The sequence below is a fragment of the Odontomachus brunneus genome, unplaced genomic scaffold, assembly GCF_010583005.1.
Source record: "Odontomachus brunneus isolate Ranch 3 - 2012 unplaced genomic scaffold, Obru_v1 Obru_scaffold_234, whole genome shotgun sequence".
Classification (NCBI taxonomy): domain Eukaryota; kingdom Metazoa; phylum Arthropoda; class Insecta; order Hymenoptera; family Formicidae; genus Odontomachus; species Odontomachus brunneus.
In genome coordinates this window covers 337,604-356,381 of record NW_022639684.1, presented here as the reverse complement: position 1 = coordinate 356,381, position 18,778 = coordinate 337,604, and the positions used below count along the sequence as shown (strand labels likewise).

General features: G+C 38.1%; 3 protein-coding genes across 8 annotated transcripts; 1 reads left to right on the top strand and 2 right to left on the bottom strand.

Annotated features, from left to right (window-relative positions):
* Window positions 1-698: 698 nt before the first annotated feature.
* Window positions 699-2,740, bottom strand: LOC116852557 (ribosome biogenesis regulatory protein homolog). Its single transcript, XM_032833055.1, has 5 exons — window positions 2,511-2,740; window positions 2,151-2,409; window positions 1,748-2,049; window positions 1,487-1,666; window positions 699-892 (listed from the first exon to the last, which is right to left on the bottom strand). The coding sequence occupies exons 1-5, from the start codon at window positions 2,657-2,659 to the stop codon at window positions 754-756; spliced, it is 1,029 nt and encodes a 342-aa protein (XP_032688946.1). The 5' UTR covers window positions 2,660-2,740; the 3' UTR covers window positions 699-753.
* Window positions 2,741-3,698: 958 nt separating this feature from the next.
* On the top strand, window positions 3,699-6,513 carry LOC116852531 (DNA-directed RNA polymerase III subunit RPC8). 5 transcript variants are annotated; one of them, XM_032832995.1, is made up of 6 exons: window positions 3,701-4,030; window positions 4,182-4,346; window positions 4,532-4,715; window positions 5,465-5,605; window positions 5,690-5,802; window positions 6,374-6,513. In XM_032832995.1, exons 2-6 carry the CDS (start codon window positions 4,236-4,238, stop codon window positions 6,425-6,427), a joined length of 603 nt encoding a protein of 200 aa, XP_032688886.1. In that variant the 5' UTR covers window positions 3,701-4,030; window positions 4,182-4,235; the 3' UTR covers window positions 6,428-6,513. The 5 variants fall into 5 exon arrangements, with proteins under 5 accessions (XP_032688883.1, XP_032688885.1, XP_032688882.1 ...); XM_032832996.1 differs by lacking the exon at window positions 6,374-6,513 and adding an exon at window positions 5,909-6,342; XM_032832992.1 differs by lacking the exon at window positions 6,374-6,513 and having other exon boundaries at window positions 3,699-4,030; window positions 4,187-4,346; window positions 5,690-5,900.
* Window positions 6,480-18,743, bottom strand: LOC116852528 (F-box/LRR-repeat protein 16). 2 transcript variants are annotated; one of them, XM_032832987.1, is made up of 7 exons: window positions 17,877-18,743; window positions 12,836-13,191; window positions 12,055-12,348; window positions 10,659-10,950; window positions 9,519-9,714; window positions 8,818-8,966; window positions 6,480-8,525 (listed from the first exon to the last, which is right to left on the bottom strand). In XM_032832987.1, the coding sequence occupies exons 1-7, from the start codon at window positions 17,971-17,973 to the stop codon at window positions 8,377-8,379; spliced, it is 1,533 nt and encodes a 510-aa protein (XP_032688878.1). In that variant the 5' UTR covers window positions 17,974-18,743; the 3' UTR covers window positions 6,480-8,376. The 2 variants fall into 2 exon arrangements, with proteins under 2 accessions (XP_032688878.1, XP_032688879.1); XM_032832988.1 differs by lacking the exon at window positions 17,877-18,743 and adding an exon at window positions 17,282-17,824.
* Between the last annotated feature and the right edge of the window lie 35 nt (window positions 18,744-18,778).

Below are 18,778 nucleotides of genomic sequence, written 5' to 3'. Positions count from 1 at the left end.
CAATCTAAATAATTAATTAGTTAAATTAAAAAGTTAACAACTTTTAACTTAAACTAGCAGTTAATTTTAAAAAATAATTAATTTTATTAAGTTTTTTTGGTATAATAAAAAGTTAAAATAATTCATCAATATTAAAATCATTGCAGCCTGCTTACAATGTAAAATAAGAAAAATCGTAAATATTATCAGCAGAATGTTTTTTTCGTCTTTCTGAGTTAGTGTTCTGCTTTTTCAAATAAAATCCTAGTAGCAGACTAAATCAAAAAGATTCTTTTTACTTTTAACTCATTCAATGCAAAGCAAGGTAAAAGGCTTTTTCACTTCCAAGTAATATGACTCGACGGCATGTCAGACGCATTTTAATCTATCATAACAACATATAAAATTCAATGGATTATAACTGTGACAAAAATAACGATATTACCAAAGAATAAAGGTTTAAGAATCTGTTGTTAAATTTAAAGTATCTGGAAAGGAAAAATTAAAAATATTTAGGTCTTTTTTATAAAAAACAGAAGGATTGATTGAAAACACAAACAATTGGTTCGTTGTTTTTTCAATATAAAAAATTATGAGTAGCTAAATCAAAACCTTTATTTTATATTGAACTATAATGTAACTGAATGCGCCAGATCAATTATAGAACTTATTACGATACACGATGAGATAAACATTTTTATACGCAATAAAATTCACTCTTAATTAAATCTAATTCCCTTTAATATACAGAGATACATTATACAAATATTTTATTTATCGTCGTTTCCTGCCACCAACTTTCGTATGCAAATCACGTTTGCCTCTTCCCGCTTTCGGCTTCTTAGCGTTTTTACTGCGTTTTGGTTTACCAGCTTTCTTTTTCTTTCTGTCACTCGTTGTAGTTTCCTTTATTCTAATAGCACAAAAATATATTAATAGATATTTCATATTGTGTTAAGGGGATGCTGAAGTCGATGACGAGCTCGAACAATGTCGATAATGCTGAGACGATTGTCACTAATATAATCATGCTATTCTTTTTGTATTTCTTGAATATATAGAATTTACTTGAATGTATGTTGCTTTTACCATATTCAACGCAGAACCTAACCATATATGTGTAAAAATCTTTCTGCAAACTTTTTCGATATTCTTAAGCTTTCAAATATAGATGCGAAGGTAGAGCAATGTTCTTCAAAATTTTTTTGTTTGAAGCATCCATACTTTCGGTATGTACAAGCTGCGGAACTTTTGGGTTAGGCAAATATTACTTTAAGTGATAGCTTGAGATCTTACATTAAACATTTTTTGCTCGTTTTCGTCACATATCAAGCAATGTTCCTATTTATTTTCGCACATATTTTTATTGCATAAAAGGATTTGTAATTCTGTGAAACTAATACGATGTAAACTTTGCAGAAAAATGTCAGTATTCTGTCAATAAAGTTTTCAGCTTCAGCATCCCCATAATATTTCATATTATGAAATCTATACAAGTGAAACTTACTCTGCACTGCCTGTTAAATAATCATCACGGAGAACTTTTATTTTACTCTTCAAAATGTTATCTATCAATCCTTTGTTTTGACGTTTTTCATCAACAGCACTCAATGGAGGTGCTTTCAGTTTTCTTTTCATTCCTGGTACCTCCTTAGCAACTCCTTTTGCATCTTTCTCTTTTGGTAGTCTGCAGAAAAAATCGTCAAATTGCACAAATTAGTTTTATAAAACATCCAAGAATACTAGTGATAAAATATGAGAAATATACCTAGGCTGGAATTTTCCCACAGACGCTGTCGACATGCGTGCTACAGTCAGAGCTTCAGAGAGATGTTGCGAGTCTGGGAAGTATTCTCTAGTAGGAAGACCAACTTTTGGTAATTTTATGTTTTTAGACCTAGCTATGTTACGAAGTCTCTGCAATTCATTTTTCGACTGCTTCTCCTGCTTAGCTTCTTTAGCCTTGGCAAATGGATCATCATTTGGATTAGCATCCTGTTTGGCTTCTATCAACCATTCTTTCTGTTCCTGAGTCTTTGCTCGTTTATAACCATATGTAGGAACCCATTTCTTGAAACAGAAGAAAAAAAGATCAAGTCTCATTGAGACTTCTTTTATGTAAATAACTTTATCGTTAAATATCACAGAGTAATTACAAACATAGGCATTACCTTCAATTCTTCATCCCATTTCAACTTAGACCTACCCTTCTTCTTAGTCTGTATTCCCTTCTCCTTAGCAAATTGCTGCCATTTTGTTAATAATTTGGGCTTCGGGATGGCACGCGAACGTGGTAATACATACTCAGGTTTAGGCAATTTAGCTACTATAGCCTCATCCACTCTTTCTACTGGAAGCTCCCAGATTTTATTGATCAGCAATTGCACATTATCTCTCGTCAAGTTTTTTAAATACGAATTTGGATTTGACCTGTATAAAAGAGAGAATAAATAAACCAATCCGTTATAAATTTGTAAAATCAATTCAACAGAGAGTAATTAGAACATATGTACAAAAACAGGTTAGTTTACCTAAGAGTTTTTATGTCCAAATTATTGTAATCAGACGCAAGTAGAGTTCCCACATCAATATCGAGATCCACATCTTTGTGGACTTTAGTAGATTTATTTGGATCAGATTCTACTTTTTTGTCTTCTAATATTGCTTGAATAATATCCATCGCAAGTACTACACGTGCTCACTCCTTTACAACAATTTTAGGTTAGGTTTCTCTCTCTCTATCCTTCCTTCCTTCCGAATTGGTATACAGTCCTTCTCTCTCTCTCTCTCTCTCTCTCTCTCTCTCTCTTTCTATGGTTTCAAGCCCAACTCGGAGTGCGTTCGAAGAACACGCTACCAACGCTACCGCGTTCTTCTATCTTTATCGTTCCTTAAGCTGGACACACACACTTTTCGCAAAGCCCGTATCAAAGAGAAACTTGAGAGCGGCCACGCCAAATCAACAAGACGTATTGTATTAATTGAATGCCATAGGCTTGGTTTACATCGTGCACTTGATACGCGTACTAAATAGTAATTTTCTATTAGATAATCTTAATATCGACGATATATATAAACAATGGTATATTACTCTGGTATATTAGCTTCTGGTTGTTTGAAAAATGGCCTATATAATTTTTGTTCACTTTAATGTGTTCTACTTATATTTTTCTTTTGGTCCGTCTTACGCGGGACCCTGTATATATCATCGATATTAAGGCCGATATTCATAGTCCGATCTTAGGGTGCGTTCAGATTCCTCATCCGGGTGCACTCTATTACTAGAAACACTATAGTATATGTGACATATACTATAGCACTCTAGTAATAGAATACACCCGGATGGGGAATCTGAACGCAGCCTTATATTTAAGACCGCTTAAGTTTATCTTCAGATGATGTACGGGTTATTTCATTGGCTACGGAGTATCTGAAGATGAACTTAAGCAATCTTAAATATAAGATCTGACTATGAATACCGGCCTAAGATTATCTAATAGAAAGTTACTATTTAGGCTGATATTCATAGTCGGATTTTATTTTTAAGGCTGGCTTAAGTTCATCTTCAGATACTTCGTAGCCAATGAAATGATCCGTTTATCATCTGAAGATAAACTTAAGATGGTCTTAAATATAAGATTTGACTATGAATACCGACCTTAGTACGCATATCAAGTGTATAATGTAAACCAAGCCATTGCATCAGTTCAGCACAATGCTGTGAGTCGGGTAACTTTTGTTGCGTTCGCTTTGGGCGTTTACGCGCTTAAGCGTCATTTTATCTTTATCGCTCATTACCTGCGGGAAAAAGACAGAATGACGCTTACGGCGCAAAGCGCCCAAAGCAAATACACCAAAAGTTACCCGAATTCGCAGCACTGGTTCAGCAGGGGTGCGTTCAGATTCTTCATCCGGGTGCACTCTATTATACTAGAAACACTATAGTATATGTTACATATACTATAGCACTTCTAGTAGAATACATTCGGATGTGAAATTTGAACGCAGCCTTGTGCAGCTCAAAAGAACAGGTGAAGTGTTGTTTATGCTTGTAAGTTATATGCAAAAATTCGTATATTTTTAAACATAAGAAACATAAGAAATATAAAGTATTTTAGATAAAAGTATATATTTTAACGATTCTCAATTTTATATGTTTTGAAATTACATTTTATTAACCACTTTGAATTTTATCGTTTAAGGATAGAACTTCTCTGATAGAACCTATATTAAATTAAAAGGTTAAAACAGGCACAATGTTTATACTTGCTGATTTAAAAGACACGGTGAGAACACCGCCATCCAACTTTAAACAAAAATTAAACGATATGATCGCTGAAGAATTGAACAGAAAGCTCGTTAACAAGGTAAGTAGTTGGCAATAATTAAAATGTATATTTTAACAAAAATTATATATTAGATGATAGTTTTAAATTTTCCAGTTGCCATGTATAACACAAATAAACAAAAATATACTTACTCTTGTCAATAAAATTATAATAAGTATTATAAAAAATAATAAAAATAAATTATAATAAGTATTATTATGCAGGTTTACATAAATGTAGGTCTTTGCATTATTCTATATGATATCACAAAAATTGAAGAATCACACATCTTCCCAGGAGACGGAGCTTCACACACAAGTGTGTCATTTCGTTTTGTTGTTTTCCGTCCATTCATGGAGGAAATATTAATAGGCAAAATTCGTAGTTGTAGCATTGACGGTATATATGGTAAGAGTTTGATTACATCATTCAAGGTAGTTATATCATGAAATAAAATGATAAGAATTTTATGAAACTTATACTACATACTCAATAAAATATTCTCTAATTATTTGTATAATTAAGAGAAGATTAACCATTCAAGAGCTGAGATATTTGCAATTAAAGTTGGTACTTTTTGTATGTGTTTCTTGAAACTAGCGTGTTATTCTTTATTTCTATTCTTGATATCTTTTACACTATACATCAGATTTTGATAAAAAACTATTATAATATTAAAAACTAATATACAGATTGTACACATATTTCAGATTTGTTGGTCATTTTGTTTTTAAAGTACTGTAGTAGAAAGTTTATAGTAATTTATAGTAATATTCAAAATGCATACAGATACATATATATTTAAATACTTATATATCTCTTTTATTATTTGTCTCTATTGAATAAACTGATGCATAAATGAAGTATTCATTAAAAAAATAAAAAATAATAGTTTGTATTTGTAACATTGCATATATATATATATATATATATATATATTTATTTATTTATTTATTTATTTATTTATCTCAATTTTGTTTCAAATTAACAGTAATATTTAGATAGTGAAGTATGTAGAAACAATTTTGTGTTTAATAAATAGTAAATTTATATGGTCCCCTTGATGTGCTAAATAAATAACAGCATCTAGCGGTATAACTACCTTGATTTAACATAATTTTGTTAGCCACATTGTACAATATTCTGTTCTATTACAGTCACATTAGGGTTCTTTGAAGATATAATCATACCACCCCATAAGTTGCAACACCCATCGCGTTTTGATCAAATGGATCAAGTATGGGTATGGGAATATAAGACTGCTGATGGAGAAATACATGATTTATTTATGGATGCAGGCATGTCTCTCATACACGCGCACTAAACTAAGATTATGATGTTAGTTTGAAAAAAAATAATAAAATTACATTATAATATTTCAGATGAATTGATAAGATTCAGGATAGTGGATGAGTTCTTTACAGAGGAATTACCCAAGCCACCTGATGCAGCTGAGAAACAAGAAACTAATAAAACCCCACCATATATTTTACATGTAAGTAAAACTGAGTACTTCATCATATTAATTAACTTTAAGACCCAATGCATATAATTATGTATATTCACTTTGAATCCTTCCTGGACCTTTTATATCGGCAAAGAGCTATATTCTTCGTCCTAATCCATGAAACAGTGATTTTCTCGCTGAAGAAATCATATGACGATCGTGTACAAAGCGAAATCGTCGACGCTTCAAATTAAAGTGTAAAGTTTTTCACGAAAAAAAGTAAGCAAATTTTATTTCTTCAATTATTTATGGATGTCATCTTCAATCACAAAGTTAGTTTTGTATTTATTACAAAATTAACGGTTATAAAATTTGTGAAATTCTGCAGCTGAGGCACACATGTAAACATAAATGTACATAATTATATATATTTAGAAAATCAAATTTTTCGACAATCAATTTTATTCGGACTGCAAAATTCTATCAAAAGCTTAATCTGTTAAGATTATTGAATGAAAAAAATTTTGCTCGAATTTAATTAATGTCTAGACTTTAAAGAATTAATATGAAATGTTTTATTTACATACCATACATATCTAAATATTGATATATTTCGTAGGGATCGATTGACGAACCAGGTTTAGGTGTACTTTCTTGGTGGGAAAATTCATGAACTTGATTTTTTAATGTAAATGTTAAAATAGGCATATTATTAAAGTACGATATAGTTTGGTCAATAAATTTTTATTTCACAGCACATTCCATCATATTATCGTGTGTCGTCATTAAATGTTGCATCTGTGATCGTAGTATCTCACAATGTGACTCCACTCTCCAATACAACTTCGCCTGTGCGGATATATTTACGCTCGGTTTTGATTGATAACAGAATTATCATATATAATTTGTACAATATATACAAAGGTGTTATATGTGCTAAACATGTGACAACACGTAGAAATTATATCTGCTCGTGAATATCGAATTGCTTTGAGAAAGAGACTGACTATCTCTGAATTGAGTTTAACAGAATAACAAATAAGGGCTACAACCATAATTGTCAATATATCACTTAAGAGATACGGCATTCTGGCCGAAATTATATCAAGGATGGGTGTCACTATAATGAACGGCGCACAATGTGTGTATTGTATCGCATCTCGTAAATTACGAGTGAGTTTCTTGCATGCTGTTGACGAACTTAAGAAAGACACATTTCTTTTTGGCATCCAATTGTTCTTGACCTCACGTAACGCGAAACTCAAACGCTCGATTAAATCGATTAATACGATGCGTTTGTTGTTTTTTTTCAAAAGTCGTAAACAATAGTACGTTGATACTTATTCGATTTAATATGCCAGTACCGATAAGGCATAATACGACATACCAATGACGTAATAAATTATTAAAATTATCATTATCCTTGAAACACGCGAAATATTTCTTCTAATTATGTTACATTAATTATATATATTTATATATATATTTATTTATATATTTATATATATGCATATACTTAATCAGGAAAACCACAAAGAATATAGAGCTAGCGAAAAGTTCTAAATTTAGAGAACACTGATTGCACGAGGATATACTATATAAAGATAACACATGAATGACGATGTTACCACACACCGTGGATGCGACAATTGAAACGCGTTCCCGCCTACAATATGCATCGTCAAACAAACAACACGAATCATGTGTTCATGAGTAAGGTGCTGAGTAATGTGGTTTGGAATGTTAGCTTCTGTTCGTGTAATCGATACCCGCTAAGTACTTTCTTTCAAGCAACATGCGTAGTGTGTTGCAGCTAGAATCGCAAATAATTGGACAATGCGCGCGTCGATCGACGCGCACACGCGGCAGAGACGACGATCGCTGAATCGAATCGCAATCGGCTACATGTTCGTACAGCTGGCGAATGTGACAGCCTGATCAATCTGCTCTCAATTGCTCCGTACGACCTCGTCGTGCCCGCCGAATGCAGTGCCGACGACATTTAAACACGTATACGCGAGAACCAATTAGAATTACGTACAATATAAATTTATCACAGTTCTAACTGTTGTGAGTTTCTTGCTGTATGCTTACTCGGACTCTCTCTCTACACTATTAGGAGGCAAAAAGAAGGACCTCACAAGTCATCAATCGCTTTTTTCTGATGCACGCGCTATCAATCTCTTTTCTAATGTACAATATTGAATTCAATTCTCTGTACAAGATCATTACAACGGGCCGTGAGAGTCTTCTTTCTGCATCGTTCGTTCGCCCGTCTCGACGTGATCGCGTGGCAGAATGAAAAAATACGAACGGAAGTGCACGGGACGTTAGTGTGTATTAAAAATGTCTATGCGTTATTAATTGTATTATCTTGCACGTTCGAGGGCTAGTGTTTCCTTAGACCATTACGAGGAAAACATAGTGTTCTTTCTTTCGTTATCTGGACGTCAATTGCTTTTTATCTGTACGGCGTTCCGCTCGTCCGAAATATTGCTTCCCGCGTTCGAAATCCTGGAGTCGAAGTCTACTCGCTCGCAAGTTCAACGCTCTTCGTCTGACATCTGTTCGAGTATAAAGGGATTTCATTTTGCCGATATTATATTCTCAATTAAACATCGTTTATTCGATGATTAGGCAACGCGGCAGATGTTCACGCAAATAGTCAAACAGTTCTCGCGACGTTCCTGGGCAATTAGTTAGTTCTAACTCGTGTAAGTGTCGAAGCTGTATCAGACTAGATAAACCTCCACTTGTGAGCAACGGGCAACCTGCAGAAAATTGAATGTCACTTAGTATATGTTTTTATATCGAATAATTTAATTATTTCTATTTATGATATTGAGAAGTCAAAGACAACTTTTTTTCCTTAGAGTATAGAGATTTTGTTGACGGTAGCATGTTTACTTCCAGTAGGAAAAGAGTAAAAGAGGTTTGTTCTATCGTTTAATAGATTTTCAGTTTAGATCAAAGTTCTGGAATTTGATTTTATCGTGTAATTCGTAACGTTTTACTGCGCGCAAGGAAGTTTGCGTAAACTATTCAGACGGTATGCGACCTTACCTGCCAGAGACAACACCTGCAGAGATCTCATGACACACAGATGTTGAAGTCCAAAATCCCTAAGTTGCGAACACCATCTCAAAAACAAGGCGCTCAGTGAGACCATCGTGGAAATGTAACCGACGCCAATATCCGTGATGTGTACACATCTGCGAAATTACGCGACATGTGAGACATGAATGCGATATCATAAATTATGCTAGGCGTGTCAGAAATACAACATAGCAGACAAGGCGCGTAGATTTAATGTCACGGCGAATAGCCGTTTGGCTAAAAGTAATTGCGCCTCTAGCTGCATCGTGACTTTCTGACACTTTGTGACATATGAGTCAGCAGAGCATTACGTAACTCGTGCATCTCAAATAGAATGTTCGAGTAAATATTTGTCGTCGTTAGATAACTAAAAAATCCTTAGAGGATACATTTCAAGAGCTATGTGGTTTTTTGTCTTCATTTAGATACTTTGTCTTCATTTAGATGAAGATAATATTTCTGGAGATGAAGGATATGAATCTACTTCTACAAGATGGCTCGACTCGTCGATACGGTAGAACAAATATTTGTCCACGAGATGTTGGAACGTGACATCTCTCTACATCTTATGCGAGTACAATCTTATGCGAACGCAATCTATTTAGATATACTAAACGCTTGCTGCTAAATTGTAATTTTGAGATATTATATTCCAATATTTCACTTACCTATCTAATGTGAGTTCTTCTAAGTTATTCAAATCACAGGCAATATATTCTAAGGCTGCATCTGTAATCCTTGAGCACCAGCTCAGATCTAAGGAACGAAGTCTTGGCAAGTTTTCCGCGATTAATTCAACGCCGTCATCCGTTACTTTACTGCATCCAGAGAGCGATAGCACAGTCAGATTGGGCAAGGAATGTACTAAAACAAAGAGACGGAGACATTAACATCCATAGATTACATATAATACAAGAAAGACGTTAACCTGTATCATAAAACAAACCTGTATCACAAACAACAAATCAAATAACATATATATAATATCTGGAATTAAATAATATGATTGATTCTCGCGAGCTAGAAAAAGATACCCATAAACTGATTTGTCAAATTTGCGCAGAAATATAATATTTTTGAAGCGGACGCGAATAGTTCAAATACTCATCACATTGACTTAATTTTTCATTCTAATTATTTTATAAGCATAATCAGCCCGGATAAGTTCCGAAAAGAATGCAAATACGTGAGATACAAAGAATCTTACTATCGAAATATTCGCGACATTTCCCGTCTAAATAATGCTATCGGGTCGTTGTTCGCGAATTGCACACGCTTACCTTACAGCATGCTCGTTATACAACTCGACTCTGAACTACCGGTGACAGCTTGAAAGCTAAATAAAGCTGTGTTCCTTAATTCTAAATTTAATCCCAAGCACGTATGCATGTATACCTGTCGTAATTTCAGCCTATCACTATTGTACATCTCGCTTAGCTTTGCCGTTCACAGAGTCCCGATCGAAACTTAATATTGGCAAGTAGCCCGTGTATTCTACGAGTAATAATTCCATTTCCCTCGTGTAATCATAATTCAATAACAGTACACAGCTCGCTATAAATTACGGCGACAATGGAATATGACTGCTGATTCGGTGCGTTTCTCGATTGCTTTTCTCTCCCTCATACAATATGCAATTAATGAAATTAAAAGAGTAGCACACATAAATCAAATTATACGTATAAATATCATGCGAATTAAATAAAATAAAAATGTGAAAGCTAAATTTTTTTACGTGAGAGAAAAAAGATATAATGATAACTGAGGTGTGTGTATATATACGGGAATCAATATACAGGGACGCTCACCAATATTTACTACACCGTGATTCGTGAGCTCCCAGCAGGACTGGAGTCTCAGAATACTAAGCGCGCTACTCTGTTTGGCACTGAAGTAACCAAGCGCAGCATCGGTGACGTGATAAGCCTGCAGGGAGAATTCGTAAAGGCTCGGCAATAGCTGGGCGACCGCGCCGACCGCCTCGTCAGCGACGTTGATGCAATCCGATAGAGACAACGACACTATTCTGGGGGTGAGGCAAGCCCACAAACCGGCTTCCGTTATCTCGTTGCAACCGGCCAGTTCAAGCTCGTACAAAGCCTAAAAATAATAGCAAATTGAGAGTCCTCCGTGTCGATTTGTATCGATCTCGTTAACGAGCTTTTAGCCTTCGGTTCGCGAATTGTACGCGGCTCGAATGAAACAGCTACTTCCGCCCGAATGAAATGGGGCTTTTTGTGCTGGAATAAAAGCTGCCTAACAAACGGAGAGCATTCATATATTATTATTGGCCTTTCGTGTGCGTGTACTCGCGTTATTATTCGCGTTATTGGTCGGGGAACACGGTCTATATATACCACGAAATAAGTTGCTTAGTAGTATCGCTGTAATAATATCGTTATTTAGGTTATCGTTATTTACGTAAGAACTTTTTTATGGATCCTTGTGTGAATTTGATATAATTTTTTAGAGTAAGTACAATTGTTTTTCAATAAATTTGGAAGATAATTTGAAACTCAAAAAGGGATCTCTTTAGCGCATCTAATTTATTGATCACCTAAATTTGTCTAAAAATTTGTAAAAAAATATTCTTTTCTCAATTGTCAAAAGTACTATATTCCTTTATGCGTTTAACTTATAATTTAACAGTACACGGAGAAAATATTGCAGTAAAAATAACAACAAAATTTTTTAAATTTTCCATCATACAGAATTATGATCGAAATTACGACAATATTTATATATTTGTTTAAAAATATAGTTATGCACGTTTGTGACTTTTTATTACAAAATTATAATTATTTGAATTATTTCATATTTTTTATATGTTGTATCAGATGCGTTACATTCATTATATATATTTCTATGGTATAATTTATACAATTTTTCAGCTGTATAAAAAACATTGTAAAAAAATATAATTTTAACGTAAAAAAGTTGTGTACCACAATTTATTTAATAAGTAAAAACTACAATAATTTTTACTAAAATATTTTTATCGTGTATATTCCTGTAATAATCTCAAGCAGGGATATATGATCAAAACCGCGACGTGAAATACGCGACAACTGGAACGAATCAGATTTCCGACTCCGTTTAACCGTGATTTACCGTATGAATGCAAATCCGCGGTAAACACACACGTCGAGTCGATTCGGAGGGCCACACTGTGGCGAGCGCGAGGATGAATCATAATGGATTTACCTGCAAGTGATCCAAGAGAGCCTCCAGGCCCCTGTCGGTCACCGCGCAACAGCGCAACGACAAGGAGTGCACGTATCGCTGTGCCAAGGGAAAACCGTGCGTTAATTCCGGGATATCTTCATCCGCTGCGCCCAGGAGGACTAACGAGTGGAAACCTCTTCTTACTAAGGAAGCATAGAGCCGGGTGCGGGAGTTGGGCTGCATCGCGCGGGCCTCGCGGCATCTCACCACCGGCACCAACCCCGTCCAGAGACGCGGTCTTGCGTACAGAACGTCTCTCCATTTTGTGCAGACCTGCGGTAATGCGACATTTGATCAAGCGTTTATCTCAAAGGTTTTTATTAGCCGCTTGACTTCTTGCTATTTGTTATGTTAGAGCCGTATAATTAATTGTGTAACCAACTAACGTCTATCAAATTAAATGCATAACCGATAGGGAGCCAATGAAACGGATATATGCGTCGAAAATGACGTTTAATGGCGTTAACCGCATCTTTAGCGACTTAAAGTTGAGCAGAGAGAATCGGAATAATTAGTGAAAATCAGCGTGTTAAATTGCCAACGTGCCAGGCGATTCAAGAAAATTTAAGACGCATCTTCAGGATGCAATCTGAGATGCAACATTTCTCCGTGCGATCTATGTTCGTATAGGTGTCAACGCGTTAAGCGGCGAAAGTCTAAGAAAAGCTCCACTTCCGTTAGAGCAGTAACTCCGTCTGCACGATGCGTGTTTACGCTTTGGAAGCCGGACGGGCCGATTTCGTCATCGGTGTGCGCGCACCTGAGCCAAGATCCTTCTTTCCGTGGCGTTGAAGTAAAGGAAAAATCGGCCAAGGAAGTTCTCGTCCTGCATCAGCTGTTCCCACGTGGCAGGCGGGACGTAGCCGCCCGTGCCGCCGCTGGCTAAGGGCACGTTCTTCATCCTGTTCCTAGGTATCCTACCTCTGCTCGGGGTGACATTGTTCAGGCTCTTGTTGTTACTCGCTGGCATATTGTTGATGGTCTGCGCGGCGCTCCGGCTGGGCTTCTCGGGCGTTGCATTCGCATTATTCGCACTTTGCAAATTCATGTAAGCGACACTGCCGCTGCCGCAAAAGACATTCGTCACGCGCTCCATAACGCTAGTCTTGCCGCCGCCTGGAAAGTGAATGGCCAATTGAGAAGTGCAATCGCCAGGTCTGCGAGATGAGTCCGAATTATTTGAAATCGAGGAGACGCATGAAAATAAGAGGATGTTCGAGGAAACTCCGGAGGCGAAGGTAGAAACGAAACTGAAGGGGATTGGCGCAGTTGGAGGTAAACATGTATACGTGGAGCTTGAAAGGAAGGATCTAGCAAGTTTTATAGAAATTTCCGGCCAGGCAAACTGCTGCGAAACCGTTAAGTTATACACAAAGCGGCCGGGGATTTATAGAAATTTGAAACGAAGAGAGAAGGGTCGACAGGACTGGAAATATGGTTGGAAGGAAGGCACGATTGCAATAACCAGGCGGTCTAAGTGAGCGACTTTCCCGGGACACGTGCCTGGCATACTTCTGTCGCGAGATACATGGCGATGTGAGACAATAACTCATCGGCCGAGCCCGAAGAGGAAATTTCCCGGTAACCGGTCTGTGCCGAATAGACGCCATTAGCATATTCGTACTGTAATTCCTCGCGACTTTAGGGAAATCTGAAACGATGAATTACTTAAGGCTACTGGACATTCTCGTTTCATTTCCCACCTCTATGTCTCATTTGGCTTGCGGTACACCGCTATTTCCTGTTTGCCATTTATCTTACAAATTATTTTTATTTTTAGCGACCATATGCATTAAACTTATCTAATGTATGTCTTATCAATGCGAGTTGCGATAAAGCCAGTCGAGCATCCGATATACCAATGCACCCGAACCTAGGCCTTTGAGCCTACGTGTCTTTAGCATTTGCATCTCTGTGCGATCTCTGATTTGTAACGTGTCTTCATAAGAAACGCGATGCTCTTTAACACACATAGACAACTTTGGAAAGTTGTCGTGAACAAACTTTGGAAAATAATAGAAATTTGCTGTAAACTTCCATCGATTCTAGATGTGTAATCTGATTTGGCTCGGCGGCCAATTTACTGCAAATTTGGCTGATTTAGAACATTCGAAGTCCAAGGAATGACATGCGTAAAAATTACTTAGTAAAAAGTGAACTATATTAAAAAAAAGTGTATATATAGGTACACATCTTTGTTTAGTAGGATTTATGTACTTCAATGTACTCGTAATCCTTTTCACAATACCTGTAAGTTCTGCATCTCCTTACTTAAAGGAAATCAATAATAACAATATGTGGCATATATAGAAACCACACAACCATCGTTATTGCGTTCTAACTTATTATATGCATTTTACTTCAGACCCCTTACGAAAAAATAATACTGGAGCTCAGTATGGTCGAATTTAGTAGTACTTTGAGTACTTATGTATCAGTATTTAAGTACAGGAAAATACTGAGATATAAATACTCAAAGTACTACTAAATTCAACTATACTGAGCTCCAGTACTATTTTTTCGTAAGGGACCTTTATGTGCCAAGAAGGGAGTTATAATTTATTTAAAAAATTTAGTTTTTTCCATATATATAAAACATATTTTTAACTTTATGGAAAGAGAGGGAAAATATATGGATAAAAAATACTCCCCAAACACCAAGTAACAATTACATTACTGTTAGTTATAATTTTCCATTCAACAAAGTAAATGTAATATAATGCGTATATTATGCGACAGTTATATTGTTGAGTGGGAGATTATAATATTGATGTAGCGTTACTGTTAGTTGGTGTTGTAGTTGGTTACTGGGCGGCAATTTGCTCTCATATGCTAAATAGATTATTGCTAATTTCCTTACTCAAAGCTATTTTATATTTTAATGCTAAAGGAAATCAGATAATGGCTAAAGGAATATTCGAGCAAAAGTTAAATTTGTGATATCTTATTAAAAAATAATTTATGTGCGATGAGTGTAATTCTTCTTTCGATAAATCTCGCGCAGAGAAAACGTGGTTAAAAATGAACATTTCGTTGAAAAATACTTTCATATATATGAAAAGAACTAAGTTTTTGCAATAATTTTTAACGTTATAATAATGATGATTAGCTTTTATATGCCAGGTATTATTATTAGTTTCCTTACTTAGAGCCACTGGTCTTTATTATGAACTCTCTTTTTGATTGATAAAAATATCTTTAAATGTGATCTATAAGATTAGCTCTATAAGATCTTTTAATTAGCTATAAGTATATTTAGAGACATTTTTATCAATAAAAAGAAGTTCAGAAGACGATTCGTTTTATTTTTTAATGTTAAAAGAAACTATTAATGCATTTGATTAATAAATCTTCAAAAATAACAAAAATCTATCGCTTATTTTAAAGAAATGCCCATTTTCAGCAACGTTTTTCCCCTCTCCCTACGTGAGATTAATCGAGAGAAGAATTGCATTCATCCCATATACATGATTTTTTGCGATAAGATCCCGCAAACTTGATTTTTATTCGAACATCCTTGACCATCACTATCCTAATAGCATATCATTGGCGTTACATTCGGTATATAGTGGGCCAATATAACCAGTATATAGCCGATATTGGTTATAAATAAAATGTGAATAAATGGCCAATATTGCACAACATGATATTGGCATACATTAAAGAGACATCGAACCAATACAATCCAGTACGTAGCCAATATTGGTAACAAATAAATTGCTAGTATTCGGAATTCTATATTGGTTATAAAATGTAAGGCATCTATTTTGTAATATTGGATCAATATTGGATATATTGCGGCCCAGTTTGTAGCCAATATTACTCCAATGAACTGTTTTACTAGGATAGACGCAAACAACTAAGAGCCATCCATTGTTCAAACTTTTTGGTAAGCTACCTAACAGTTAAATTATATATCGGTTTCGGTCCAATTTGAAGAAAAAACGAAGACAGACATATTTAATTGTTAAGTAGCTTACTAAGAGATTGGAACAATCGACTCTAAGAGAAGGGCCGATGTTTCTAATCTCTTAGGGCCAATTGTTCCAACCTCTTGGTAAGTTACCTGACAATTAAATCATGTATGTTTTCGATTTTTCTTCAAATTGAAAGACATATGATTTATCAGGTAGCTTACTAAGAGGTTGGAACAATTGACCTTTAGTACGCTAACTACCTTAGTATGCTAACTAACAGTTAAATTATATACCTGTCTTTAATTTTCTTTCAAATTAGACCAAAACAGACACGCAATTTAACCGTGTAGTTTTAGTTTACTGAGGACCGTTCCAACTTCTTGGTAAATTAACTGATAGTTAAATATGTCTGTCTTTATCTAAATTGAAGGAAAAACAAAAACAGATATAATTTAACTGTCAGTTAACTTGAAGAATTTGGAACAACCGATCCTAAGAGATTGGAAAAACCGGTCCTGAATTTTCCCTCTGAGCGACCAGCATCAAATGCCCAGGCTCCCCTTAAAGAATTCTTTTGTCGATATTAAGTATTACACACAAAGCTCTGTCCTTTTTCCGTCCGTGCCCGGACCCTGTCCGATCTCTGCGGCCACATTCGGCGCGATTTAACCGCCGTGGCCAGCCGCTGCTGGCTGGCGTCCAGCCGTGGAGATTTCCTATTTGCGCATCGAAACGCAAACGCGGTCTCAGCGCGTCTTTAAGCCGCCGAGAGCGGCGATCAATCGCGACGACGTGGCGCGCGTTGACGCCAAAAGGAAAACGGATGACGCGAATCGGAGCAGCGCGCACTCGATCGGAATAGGCCTCGTCCGCGACTTCCAGGACGGGACTTCCGCGTCGGGCCGAATGGATCATGGGACACCGGCCGTGGTGGCTTAAATAGCCCAGGCGAGAACCGCGAGACACAGTCCTCTAAGGACTGGATCGGGGATCGCGCTATCGGCGTGATTTAACGCTCCAACACGTCACCCTTGTTATGTCCAAAGGGCGACAAAGGTAGAATGACGCGATAGGATTGATAGCGCGCACTCGGATAGAACGTAGCCCAAGCGCCTCGCTGCGCCACGTTAGGCCGCGTGTCGCCGTTATTTTCGCGTGCACAAGGACGGTTGCTATCGATTCCGTTGCAGTTAAGATTGCGACGAGAGTCACGTAGAGCGGTGTCATTTAAATAAATTATAAGGTAATGTCGCGCGCGCGGGCTAATAAGCGCGCGGGAGCTTTCTCACCGCGCGTGTCGCCGACGGATTTCCCATGGATTAACGGGGATGATGGCGCACGACGAGTCACGCGGGCCTTCAAATCAATCCTCTGTCGCGATTACGTAACGACGTAAGGCCCGAGGCTATCGAAGGGTTGGCGTTGGCTCGACTCGGCTCGTCGTACGTTCCGCGCCTTCAGCGTGAGAAAATCCCCGAGGGTCGGCGCGATGGTAAACCCTTCGCGTCCGCTTTTATCCTCTACCGTCGTCCGAGCGGAAGATAAACTTGACACCGATCCGTGCGGCCGATTTCCCCTCGTCTTTGCGGCCCCGACGGCGGGGGAAAAAATCGAAGCGGCGTAACCATACGCGGATTTAACGCGAGGCACACGAGACTGTTGTGTTACGCACGTTACTATGAGCAGGGGGGATATGATGGTAGTAGTAGTGGTGGTAGTGGTGGTAGTGACGTTGGAGGGTGGTAGTAGAGCGTTGCAGGTGCACAAAGAGACGAGGACGCGAACGGAGGGTGATAGAAAGAAAGTAGGTAGAAACAGCTACGACAAGTAGGCGGAGGAGAAGGAGGACAAGAATACGAAGCGGAGAAACGGTTCACCACCGACCATGATGTTTGGATGTCCGCAACCCCAGACCGTTGATTCGCTTGGTCAATTCGGCGCTGGCACGCTCGACGACGCCCTGCGCTGATATCGAAGACATGTCTCGATGTGGCACACGCACTTCGTGTCACCGTGTCTCGATTGGCCGCGTCGATTCGTAGTCAAGAGTAGCACAGTTGAATATGCGGGCGATGGGGCCGCGTCATATTCGACGGCCGGCGGCCGCGATGATGGCGGATGCGGAGCGACTAGATCGAGCCTCCCTCGAGCGAATAACGCCGCGCGCCGGCGACGGCGGCGGCGGCGGCGGAGGCGGTACTCGTCGGCGCTTCCCGCTCGCACGACGCGCTCCCGAGGGTGGCCAAGGCTGGATGGGTGGACGGGGTGGACGAGGGGTTGGCGCGCGCGATCTTCACGCCGCTATTTTCTTCTTCTCCCTATTTTCTCTCCTCTTGCTCTTACTCTCTCGTTGCTCGGCGCGTTGCGTCGCCGCGTGCGATAATCCTATCGAGGCTCCAGAAAGGAAGAAGAAAAAAGCGACGAAACACGCCAGGCGAGAATCAATAATCGCGATCGGCACGGCCGTCACGATGTCCCGTCACGACGGGATTTCCGGGGGCTGCTGATGCGACACGACGCGGAATGATCACCGATCGCGGCAGTTCCTCGGCGAAGATGGCAGAGCTCACTACACGCCGTACTCAACGGCACTCCTCGCGTCTCCGTACGTTTCTGTTTACGTATCCTCGGCGGCGGCGGCGGCGACGGCGGCGGCGGCGGCGGGCATGACAAAGTGGAGCTTCGAGCGCGCTGCTGCCGCTGCAGCGGCCACGGCAGCACATGAGGGGTGGTTTGCGCGAGACTGAATCGATATCACCGCTGAACTTGTTCGGCTGCCGCTCTTC

Bases quoted from the DNA above. Each gene is read 5' to 3' on its own strand.
- LOC116852557 (XM_032833055.1), bottom strand. From the start codon at position 2,659: ATGGATATTATTCAAGCAATATTAGAAGACAAAAAAGTAGAATCTGAT. The intron at 2,410-2,510 runs GTAAACTAACCT...TCTTTTATACAG, and splicing joins TTGGACATAAAAACTCTTAG to GTCAAATCCAAATTCGTATT. The intron at 1,667-1,747 runs GTATATTTCTCA...TTTTTTCTGCAG, and splicing joins GTGGGAAAATTCCAGCCTAG to ACTACCAAAAGAGAAAGATG.
- LOC116852528 (XM_032832987.1), bottom strand. From the start codon at position 17,973: ATGTCTTCGATATCAGCGCAGGGCGTCGTCGAGCGTGCCAGCGCCGAA. The intron at 12,349-12,835 runs GTGCGCGCACAC...GCATTACCGCAG, and splicing joins AAAGAAGGATCTTGGCTCAG to GTCTGCACAAAATGGAGAGA. The intron at 8,967-9,518 runs GTAAGTGAAATA...GTAATTTCGCAG, and splicing joins GAAGAACTCACATTAGATAG to ATGTGTACACATCACGGATA.
- LOC116852531 (XM_032832992.1), top strand. From the start codon at position 4,236: ATGTTTATACTTGCTGATTTAAAAGACACGGTGAGAACACCGCCATCC. The intron at 4,347-4,531 runs GTAAGTAGTTGG...ATTATTATGCAG, and splicing joins ACAGAAAGCTCGTTAACAAG to GTTTACATAAATGTAGGTCT. The intron at 4,716-5,464 runs GTAAGAGTTTGA...GTTCTATTACAG, and splicing joins TAGCATTGACGGTATATATG to TCACATTAGGGTTCTTTGAA.